We start from the raw sequence: 12,500 nt of genomic DNA on the forward strand, positions 1-12,500 counted from the left end.
AGCCTTACCTCTGGTGTGTCTCTACATTTATGTCATGACCTTTCTTCAAGGTCCGTAACAGTGTTTTTGGCCTACTAGCCAAAGTGGCTGGTAGATGAAAACAATTACCGTCCAGACATTTTTTTTACCGGCCAAAACAATGCTTTTGCCATATCATATTCTATATTAAGTCTTTAAGCTTTATGGCCACAGCACAATTACAGCAGCAACTGCTGTAGTAAATGATATAGCTACTGTTGTTGACAGTAAGAAACATTGTGCAGCTTTGTTTAATAATACCTTGGACTTATATAAGCCATGGTACCCAAGGACGTAACTTTACAATGGGGTTAAGGGTCCTCACTAGTAACCACAACCAATGTGTAGCACCCACCTGGGTGATGCACGGCAGCCATTATGCATGACGCTCACCACACACCAGCTTGGGGTGGAGAGTGAGGGAGTGAATGAGCCAATTACAGTGGAGGTTTCATTGATTAGTCTAAGGCTTCTGGCACTGTTAATTGGTAACCCTGATGGTTACTTCTTGAAAAACTAACCTCTTTGTCTAGACAGTTTTTTCCTTTAAATGGTCTCAAGACTAATGAAATGCCAGGGTAGATGTGACAGATCTACCTCAGAGCCATTGGACTAAATAATGGTGTCTCCACAGGGCTCAATTGGGGCAATCATAACATTGTATATCAATGATATCTGTGCTTCAGTAGAAAAGTATTTCTATGCAGATGACACAACTTTATGCCTTTGCACCATCTGTAGAGTGTTGGGCCATATCTCAATGTGCATTTGATTGTGTGCAGAAATCCTTGAACGTTTCTTAAACTGGTTCTGAATGAAGCAAAAGAAATGTATGATCTTTACTAGATCGAGAAAGTGTGACCTGATGACTATACATTTGTTCTCTTGAATGGGACATCAATTGAACAAGTTTCAATACAAATATCTTGGCATTTGGCTAGATAACAAACTCATCATTTAGAATATGCTTGATCCTCACAAAAGGTAAAAATTAAATTAGGTGCACTTACAGGATTGGGCTCTGCTTCTTTAGAAAACAGAATGACCATTGTTCAAGCAACTATACGTTGTCCAGACTATGGTGACATTGTGTATAAGTAATGCAGCCCCTTCCACACTGGAAATACGATGCAGTTCACTGCGTTTTTATAACTGGGATTGGTTTAGAACTCATCCCTGTAAACTACACCAAAATATAGATGGTCTTCCTTCTATGATAGGAGGCCTCTTTGTTTATAAGGCATTACTGAAAGTTACCTTTACCTAACTTTCTCTGAACAAAATTAAATCTGAATTTGCACCAGCTTTTTATACTTTTGAATAAGAATGATTAAATTAGATAGGTTTGTGTCAGGACCAATTCAAGGGTATGATTGATGATATGGCTGTGTGTGTGTATATGTGTGTGTATGTGTGCATTTGTGTGTGTGTGTAAAGTGGTGTGTGTGTGTGTGTGTATATGCGTAGTGTGTGTGTATGTGTAGTGTGTGTATGTGTGTGTATGTGTGTGTGTATATGTGTGTATGTGTGTGTGTGCATGTGTGTGTGTGTGTATATGTGTGTGTGTGTGTGTGCATGTGTGTGTGTGTGTGTATATGTGTGTGTGTGTGTGTGTGCTTGTGTGTGTGTGTTTGTGTGCATGTGTGTGTGTGTGTGTGTATATGTGTGTGTGTGTGTGTATGTGCATGTGTGTGTGTGTGTGTGCATGTGTGTGTGTGTATATGTGTGTGTGTGTGTGTGTTACCCTGTCTGTGTGGCCTGGAGCAGCAGCCAGCACCTTCCCTCTCCTCCAGTCCCAAACACAGATGGTGTTTTTAGAGTCCAGCCCAACTGACACCAGACACTGCAAAACACACACACACACACACACACATACTATCATACACACACACACACACACACACACACACATACATCACACACACATACACATGCATACACACACACACATTATTACATACTATTTACACATACACACACACACACACATACACACACACACTCACACATACATTATACACACATTACACACACATACACACACATATACTACATTGCATACACACACACACACACACACACACATACACACACATATTACACACACACATACATATTACACACACACACACACACATCACACACACACACATTACACACACACACACACACACACATACTACATCGCATACACACACACACACACATGCACACACACACACACACACACACACACACACATACACACACATACTACACACACACACACACACACACACACACACACACACACACACACACACACACACACACACACACACATATTACACATTACACACATACACACACATACTACATTACACACACACACATTATTGTCATCCGAATAGTATTTTATGCTCAAATAAAATACACATTGGAAAGATACAGAGAAAAGTTAATATGTATACTCAGCGATTAAAATACTCACACACACACTTCACACACACACACATTTCACATACCTGACACACGCACACACACTTCACACACACATACTTCTTTCACACATACACACACACACACACACAGCATTACACACACACACACACACCTGTCCGCCGAGGTCGGCCGCGAGGCGCGGGCGCCGTGAGTGCTGGGTCCTGAGGATGGAGATGTCTGCACGGTGAGTCCCACACACACACGTGATGATTCTTCTCACCTGCCTCAGCCAGCACACGCCAGGGTGCAGCGCCTAAACTAGTATAGCGGGGAGACAGCAGTGAGGTGTGTGCACGTGTGTGTGTGTGTGTGTGTGTGTGTGTACGTGTGTGTGTGTGTGTGAGAGAGAGAGGTGTGTGTCTGAGTGTGTGTGTGGGTAGGTGAGAGGGTGTGTGTGTGTGTGTGTGTGTGTGTGATGTGAGTATGTGTGTGTGTGTGTGTGTGTGTGTGATGTGTGTGTGCATGTGTGTGTGTGTGCTGGTGAGGCGGTGTGTGTGTGTGTGTGTGTGTGCACATGAACACACACACACACCCTGACATATATACACACACACACACACACCAGATATGCCACACACACGTTCGTGTTACACACACACACATTGTCATTACTACTACCACGCACACACACACACACACACACATGCCATGTCCGCACACACACGGCCCATGTTATGGCACACACACACACACGCCCTCAGTAAGACATGTGCTCCACAAACCCGCAGTGACACACAAAAGCCTGATAGTATTAGAATGTGGAGCACGAGGAGCAGCAGAGATTAGGGATTACATTAGAAATGAGCACACACATGCACATACTTTCACACACACACACACATGCACATATTGCGCGGACACACACGACAGATGCATAGTATTGACACACACACACACACACACATGCACACACACACATACACACACACACACACACACACACATACATCACACACACACACACACACACACACACACACACACCCACAGCACACACACACACACACACACACGCACAGGCACACACACACACACACACACTCATTATTACATACACACACACATACGCACTCCACACACCAGATGGACGACGAGAGGAGGGGAGGGGGAGTAAGCAGACAGAGAGGGGTTTAAGATGACACAGTGCTGCCCCTCCCTTCTGTTATGACCACTCCTCACACATTGTCACACACACACACACACACCACATGGCACACACCTCACGCACTCTCCTCTCACACCTCACACACCTCCTCTCACACCTCACACACACTCTCCTCTTCTCACACACACTCTCTTCCCTATTCACACCTCACACACACCTTCTTTCTCGCCACACACACACATTAGTCCCCAGACCTCAGTTACAGCCAGAAGGTCCTAATTGTCTGCAGCTCCTAAACTTCCTGGAGTGTGTGTATGTGTATGTGTGTGTGTGTGTGTGTGTGTGTGTGTGTGTGTGCATGTATGTGTGTGCGGTGTATCTGTGTGTGTGTGTGTGTGTGTGTGTGTGTGTAGGTGTGTGCATGTGTGCAACATAATCGAATGATATGGACGCCTGTGTGTTTCTACATCGCCTGTGTGTTTCTATATACGCCTGTGTGTTTCTATATGCCTTGTGTGTTTCTATATGTCACGCCTGTGTGTTTCTTAACGCCTATGTCAATACGTCTGTGTGTTTCTATATCGCCTGTGTGTTTGTCTACACGCCTGTGTGTTTCTATATGTCACGCCTGTGTGTTTCTATATATGTCACGCCTGTGTGTTTCTATATGTCACGCCTGTGTTTCACACGCCTGTGTGTTTCACACGCCTGTGTGTTTCTATACGCCTGTGTGTTTCTATATGTCACGCCTGTGTGTTTCTATATGTCACGCCTGTGTGTTTCTATTAACGCCTGTGTGTTTCTATAACGCCTGTGTGTTTCTACACGCCTGTGTGTTTCTATACGCCACGCCTGTGTTTCTATATGTCACGCCTGTGTGTTTCCATCGCCTTGTGTTTATACATCTGTGCCTGTTCCTTACACGTCTGTGTGGTTTTATATGTCACGTCTGTGTGTTTCTATATGTCACGTCTGTGTGTTTCTATATGTCACGTCTGTGTGTTTCTATATGTCACGTCTGTGTGTTTCTATATGTCTGTGTGTTTCTACACGTCTGTGTGTTTCCTTTGTCCCTGTGTGTTTCTATATGTCACGCCTGTGTTTTATATACGTCACGCCTGTGTGTTTCCTATAACGCCTGTGTTTCTATATGTCACCCTGTGTGCCTATGTCACGCCTGTTTCATATGTCAATGGCCCTGTGTGTTTCCCCTACAACGCCTGTGTGTTTCTATAATGGCCCAGGTAGTTTCATATGTCACGCCCAGGTGTTTCTATATGTCACGCCTGTGTGTTTCTATATCGCCTGTGTGTTTCTATACGCCTGTGTGTTTCATAACGCCTTGCCCAGGTTTCTATATGTCACGCTCAGTGTTTCTACACGTCTGTGTGTTTCTATATGTCACGTCTGTGTGTTTCTATACGTCTGTGTGTTTCTATATGTCACGTCTGTGTGTTTCTACACGTCTGTGTGTTTCTATATGTCACGTCTGTGTGTTTCTATACGTCTGTGTGTTTCTATATGTCACTACCGCCCAGTGTTTCTATATGTCACGCCCTGTGTGTTTCTATATGTCTGTGTGTTTCTATAATGCCTGTGTGTTTCTATACACGCCTGTGTGTTTCCATATCCCATGTGTTTCTATATGTCGCCTGTGTGTTTCTATACGCCTGTGTGTTTCTATATGTCACGCCCAGGTTTCTATATCGCCTGTGTGTTTCTTATACGCCTGTGTGTTTCTACACGCCTGTGTGTTTCTATACGGCCACGGCCCAGTGTTTCTATATGTCACGCCTGTGTGTTTCTATATGTCACGGCCTGTGTGTTTTTCTATATCGCCACGTGTGTTTCTATATCGCCTGTGTGTTTCTATACATCACGCCTTGTGTTTATATGTCACGCCTGTGTGTTTCTATATGTCACGCCTGTGTGTTTCTATACTGCCCTGTGTGTTTCTATATGTCACGCCTGTGTGTTTCTATATGTTTCACATCGCCTGTGTGTTTCTATATGTCACGCCTGTGTGTTTCTATATGTCACGCCTGTGTGTTTCTATATCGCCTGTGTGTTTCTATATGTCACGCCTGTGTTTTACATAATGCCTGTGTGTTTCTATATGTCCACGCCTGTGTGTTTCTATATGTCACGCCTGTGTGTTTCTATATGTCACGCCTGTGTGTTTCTATATGTCACCGCCTGTGTGTTTCTATATGTCACGCCTGTGTGTTTTCTATATGTCACGCCTGTGTGTTTCTACACGCCTGTGTTTTTACACGCCTGTGTGTTTTACACGCCTGTGTGTTTTATATCATATGTCACGTCTGTGTGTTTCTATACGTCTGTGTGTTTCTATACGTCTGTGTGTTTCTATATGTCACGTCTGTGTGTTTCTATATGTCACGTCTGTGTGTTTCTATATGTCACGTCTGTGTGTTTCTACACGTCTGTGTGTTTCTATACGTCTGTGTGTTTCTATATGTCACGTCTGTGTGTTTCTATATGTCACGTCTGTGTGTTTCTACACGTCTGTGTGTTTCTATATGTCACGTCTGTATGTTTCTATATGTCACGTCTGTGTGTTTCTACACGTCTGTGTGTTTCTATATGTCACGTCTGTGTGTTTCTATACCGCCACGCCTGTGTGTTTCTACATCGCCTGTGTTTTCTATATGTCATGTCTGTGTGTTTCTATACGTCTGTGTGTTTCTACACGTCTGTGTGTTTCTATATGTCACGTCTGTATGTTTCTATATGTCACGTCTGTGTGTTTCTATACGTCACGTCTGTGTGTTTCTACACGTCTGTGTGTTTCTATACGTCTGTGTGTTTCTATACGTCTGTGTGTTTCTATATGTCACGTCTGTGTGTTTCTATATGTCACGTCTGTGTGTTTCTATATGTCACGTCTGTATGTTTCTATATGTCACGTCTGTGTGTTTCTACACGTCTGTGTGTTTCTATACGTCTGTGTGTTTCTATACGTCACGTCTGTGTGTTTCTACACGTCTGTGTGTTTCTATATGTCACGTCTGTGTGTTTCTATACGTCTGTGTGTTTCTATATGTCACGTCTGTATGTTTCTATATGTCACGTCTGTGTGTTTCTATACGTCTGTGTGTTTCTATATGTCACGTCTGTGTGTTTCTATATGTCACGTCTGTGTGTTTCTACACGTCAACCAGCTACACCAGCAAAGACCAGCAAGAGCTGGAAGAAAACCAGCAAAGACCAGCTAAAACCAGCAAAGACCAGCTACCAGCATAAGCTGGTTTCTAGCTGTTTTTTTTCAGCAGGGGTCTGTGTGTTTCTATACGTCTGTGTGTTTCTACACGGATGTGCATTTCTAACGATCCAGTTTGAGGTTGAGTTGGAGGTGTGTGTGTGTGTGTGTGTGAGCTGGAGGTCAGCCTCTCTTTCAACTCAACCTGATTAATAATGAAGTAAGCCAGATGATAGCCACACAAGCACACACATGCACACACACACACACTTGCATGCAGCAACACACACACACACACACACACACACACACACACACACCACCTGCATGCATCAGCACACGCACACACACACACGCATACACACTCACACACACACACAGACACAGACACATACACTTGCATGCATCAACACACACCACACACTTGCATGCATCAGCTCACACACACACACAACATACAACATATACATGCAGAAATGTTTGTCTGACGGAACCCTAACTGTAACCACCAGGCTCTACAGGCAGAGCCCTAACGGAACCTAATGGAACCGCACCCTCTCCTCCGGTACAGTGTGGACCCTAACGGAACCGCACCCTCTCCTCCGGTACAGTGTGGAACCTAACGGAACTGCACCCTCTCCTCCGGTACAGTGTGGAACCTAAACGGACCAACGGAACCGCACCTCTCCCCGTACAAACCTCTACCACTCAACCCTTACAAAAATAACTGCAGATTTTCAAGAGTCAATTACAGTTTTTGAGGGATTCCTTGCAGCTCATATGCAGGAACGCAGTATTAGGGCCCCCTGGTGTTATGGACATGAAACTGCACTGGTGTTATAGCCTGACAAGCCAGACCCACATTAAAATGTAGGATCTGGGCACTCACCGTTCGCAGTGCTCAGTCCGAGGGGCGGATAATCAGTTGTCTTTCAAATTCCCTCTGCACGCAATAGACAGCTGCAGCTTATGAGTTCCATGCGCTTCCCACCAGCCGGAGCTAGTTGGCTAGTTCAAACGCTTGCCTACTTAATAAAAGCTTAACTCGTGGTCACACTGTTCGCCAGCAGCAACATCCATCTTATTTGTTTTCAAGTAGCAGGGAATTCAAGCCAAACCGCTGTAACTCTGCCATTAATCATTATGTTAAGCCCACCTAACGACTCTATACACGATTTCATTGGCCTGATTAAGTTTCGATTTCTGGAGCTCACAAGCCAACGGAGAGTTGCTAGACTAGCCCTGGCAGCAAATGTAATTTGCGGCCGCTAGGGGCGGGTCTAGATTTCTAGGCTACTGGTGGTATGGACATGAAACTGCACTGGTGTTATGGACATGAACCTGCACTGGTGTTATGGACATGAAACTGCACTGAAACTGCTCTAGTACTTCAGATGAACTTCAGTTTAAATGCACTTTTTTGTCCCATAACTTCAGCTCACGCAGAGCTGAGCACGGAGCAGTAAAACTTGGAGCCGTTTCAAGACCTCGCATATCTGACGCCCCTGCACTGCGTGCGCGAGTTGACCGGGTCAGGGGGAGTTACTAAGCGCGTGGGTAACCCGGGAGAATCCCTCCTCTACTCTCCCCTCACTGCGGGCCTCGCGCCTGATGTGATAAGAGAGGCCAAACTACACCGCACGCGCCAGTTCTCGGTCAGCGTATCACACTCAAGTGGCAAATATTAGGCACATATTCTGCTGTTTTTAGAACAACTGACACTTATGCATCGATCAAAGGAGCCAATCAACAAACATCTCGCGCGCAGATCTGGTCATTCTACCTGCGCGCTCGGCAGGCGGTGGCCGCGAGGGAATCGAGTTCGCGCTGTCGCTGTCCAGCTGACGGTGCTGAAGGGTAGCCGAACACAAGCTGGCCAATCAGGAGCGAGGCAAGCACTTTGGCAAGCCGCTACATTTCAGCTGCGGGATTAATACGTGTCTGTGCCGCTGCTCGAACCCACCTATTATCGTTAAACCGGCTCATCAATATTTCGGAAATAGGAGAGCATATACGTTGTATTAGCCTACATTATGCTTTCGGTCTCGCGACATCGTCGCTTCCACCCGCAGGATTACCTGATTATGTCATCGTTGTGTCCCAAGTAGAATTTCTGCTTGTGTTCGCGTGCGTTGTACACAACTCCCACGCCGGCGACGAAGTAGACGATCTCTTTGGCGGCCGTGTAGTAGAGGTTGTTCCGACACTGGTGGCCCCGGTAGCCGTAGACCCACTCGAGACGGAGGTGGCAGTTCGGCGCAGTCCGGTCAGCCATGTTCCGACTTCTGTTCCCCGGCACGAAGCACCGCTAATGCCTCACGAGCCAAGCTTTCATTCAGTAGTTTCGTCCAGGCTCACCTCATGCTGTTCGCTTAAAGTTGAGTTAAGGACATGTACCGTGAGCTAAACTGGAGGTAGGTTTTAGGTGAAGTTAGGGCCTACTGGTTCATGTTCGACTGGTGAAATATTTCAGGCTTTGCTGCTAGTTGAGATGCTCTCGACTGGACTTCCCGGACGCGGAGCGTCTCCTGCTACTCTACTCTGCCCTTAGCGCGCGACTCGGATCCTGTCAACATGGGGCTCGCGCATTTATTAACAAGCACCACCCACATGGTCGTGCGCTGACGTACCCGAACGTTTAACCAATCACAGCCTCAAGAGTTCCTGCCAGACTTCAAGGAAAGCGCATCGACCAATCGTCAAAACCACAGTGCGTCTCCGCTACATAGGTGCGTTCACTGGGATCCAAGTCTTCACATTCTACTCGTGTTGATATTCTCATAGTCTTCACATTCTACTCATGTTGATATTCTCATAGTCTTCACATTCTACTCATGTTTATATTTTCAATCATAGACTTCACTCACTTACCTCTCATGTTGATATTCTCATAGTCTTCACTTACCACTCATGTTGATATTCTTAAACAGAACGCTTTCAGAAGTATTGCTTAGGCTAATTATCAATACCTGATGAACTAGATGACAATTAAAATACATCTTTCCTGTTATCTATTATTTTAACTGTAAAATCAACATATAAAACAACTCCTGATATAGGATATATATATATATATATATATATATATATATATATATATATATATATCATATAAAACTCCCGTGTACAGAAAGCAGTTCTCATACTTTCTGTACTCTCCCCCAGAACCTGCCAGTATAACATTTAAATTCCCTCTATGAAAAAGGCACACACAGATACACGCAGGTGCACACACACACACACACCTGATGTGTGCGATCTCAGTTACACTAAATTCCTGTCTGATGGTACCACCCGATCAGCAGACCCCAGGTGTGTGTGTGTGTGTGTGTGTGATGTACCCCCTGATCAGCAGACTCCAGGTGTGTGTGTGTGATGTACCCCCTGATCAGCAGACTCCAGGTGTGTGTGTGTGATGTACCCCCTGATCAGACTCCAGGTGTGTGTGTGTGTGATGTACCCCCTGATCAGCAGACCCCAGGTGTGTGTGTGTGTGTGTGTGTGTGTGTGTGATGTACCCCCTGATCAGTGTACCCCAGGTGTGTGTGTGTGTATGTGATGTACCCCCTGATCAGTAGACTCCAGGTGTGTGTGTGTGATGTACCCCCTGATCAGTAGACCCCAGGTGTGTGTGTGATGTACCCACTGACAGGTGTGTGTGTGTGATGTACCCCCTGATCAGCAGACTCCAGGTGTGTGTGTGTGTAAGGAAGAGAGAGACATTGTGTCATTCATATTCCATATTTCAGACTGACAGGTGTGTGTGTGTGATGTACCCCCTGATCAGCAGACTCCAGGTGTGTGTGTGTGTAAGGAAGAGAGAGACATTGTGTCATTCATATTCCATATTTCAGACTTTATTTTTCCCCTTTTGTCTTCAGTTAATAAAAAATCACAAAATTGTGTTTGAATCATTTCAGAACTGATACAAACCACCATATATATATATATATATATTTATATTTATATTTATATATATTTATATTTATCTTTATATATGTATGCATGTATGTGTCCACACAACTGTATCAGCATTAGCATATTCACTTACACACACACACACTCATGTACACACACACACTCACTCATACACACACACACACTCACTCATGCACACACACACACACTCAGGAAGCAGAGGGCACACTAACACACCGGCAAGTGGCAGGAACATAAAACTCACTCACACACACACACACATTAGACTGTCCTTACCACACATACCATCATTCTCCCACTCAACCTCTCAGTACACACACACACACCCTGACACAACACACACACATTCACACACCCTGATACCACACACACACACATTACACACACGCACACACTACACACACTTCAGTGATAACGCAGAGGTTGAAGGTTACCACAGGTCTCTCATAGCTGTTCCTGCCTGCTGCCAATCAAAACTAGCTCCTCCCACGCCTAACTCCACCCCTCTCCCATTACACTTATTACACTTATTACACTATTGTTCCCATGGCAACTTCTAAGTAGCATTGCGTTCAGACCAGGGGCCCAGACAGTAGCCTCCAAACAGCCCAGAGACCCTGCCGATGTCCACGCGCCCCAGAGACCCCCAGAGACCCTGCCGACGTCCACGCGCCCCAGAGACACCCAGAGACCCTGCCGACGTCCACACACCCCAGAGACCCCCAGAGACCCTGCCGACGTCCACGCGCCCCCACATTTAACGCACTTACGCTCATTAACACATTAACCCATCAGGGTAACTACCACATCAGGATCTTATGACATTAACCCCAGGGTAACTACCACATCAGGGTCTTATGACATTAACCCGGTATAAACATGACCATTGTGCTAGCTTACGTTTGGAATTAGGCTTGTTGACATCTTGTAACTTACAATGTTGGCACTTACCATGCTGTGAATTTATCTAACCGAGAGGTAACCCCAACAATGTCATCATCCTCAAGCCAAGCGGCATGTTACGATAACCCATAATGTTACCCATAACCACAGGGACATACCGACAGCCCATAATGTTACCCATAACCACAGGGACATACCTTCCTTAACTCAGAGCACAGCTGGGTCTCATCACGTTAGTGCTGAGAATAAACTAAATGAATGTTTGGTGAACTCGCTCACATCAAACATGAACAAGCTCCAGACGCTTGGACAGTCTTCTCACCCATGGGGTCGGAACGCTCTAGAACCCTCAGACAGTTGGATCTCTGTTACGTTCTCACCCATGGGGTCGGAAAGCTCCAGAACCCTAAGACAGTTGGATCTCTGTTACGTTCTCAAGATTAACAATGTGTAATGGTGTCAAGATTAAAATGTAGAACATTAAAAAAGCTCACATCTGTTGAACACGCTGTACGGTTTTGCTGTGTGATTGTAATGAACCACAAAAGAACTGCAATATGCAGACGCAGGGCATGATGGGATAGATGATGATGCGTCAGTACGCAGGGCATGATGGGATAGATCATGATGATGATGCGTCAGTACGCAGGGGATGATGGGATAGATGATGATAATGTTGGCCAGTAATGCAGGGGATAGCTTGTATTCTGAACTACCCCTTCAAATATATTGACAGGCATTTTGGGAGTGTGTTGAGTATTCTGAAAGTGATGTTAAGTTGAGTACTCTGGGAATGTGTGATGCGATGTGTGTCTATGTGTGTGTATGTGTGTG

General features: G+C 45.3%; 1 protein-coding gene across 1 annotated transcript in view; it reads right to left on the minus strand.

Annotated features, from left to right (window-relative positions):
* Positions 1–9,371, minus strand: part of eml5 (EMAP like 5) — a 119,759-nt gene extending 110,388 nt beyond the window's left edge. The window contains 3 exon segments of the mRNA XM_048249361.1: positions 1,763–1,882; positions 2,612–2,660; positions 8,903–9,371. Coding sequence (XP_048105318.1) covers positions 1,763–1,882; positions 2,612–2,660; positions 8,903–9,099 — 366 coding nt within the window. The 5' untranslated portion in view covers positions 9,100–9,371.
* Positions 9,372–12,500: the final 3,129 nt, after the last annotated feature.

Source organism: Alosa alosa, chromosome 1 (genome assembly GCF_017589495.1).
Source record: "Alosa alosa isolate M-15738 ecotype Scorff River chromosome 1, AALO_Geno_1.1, whole genome shotgun sequence".
Lineage (NCBI taxonomy): Eukaryota > Metazoa > Chordata > Actinopteri > Clupeiformes > Clupeidae > Alosa > Alosa alosa.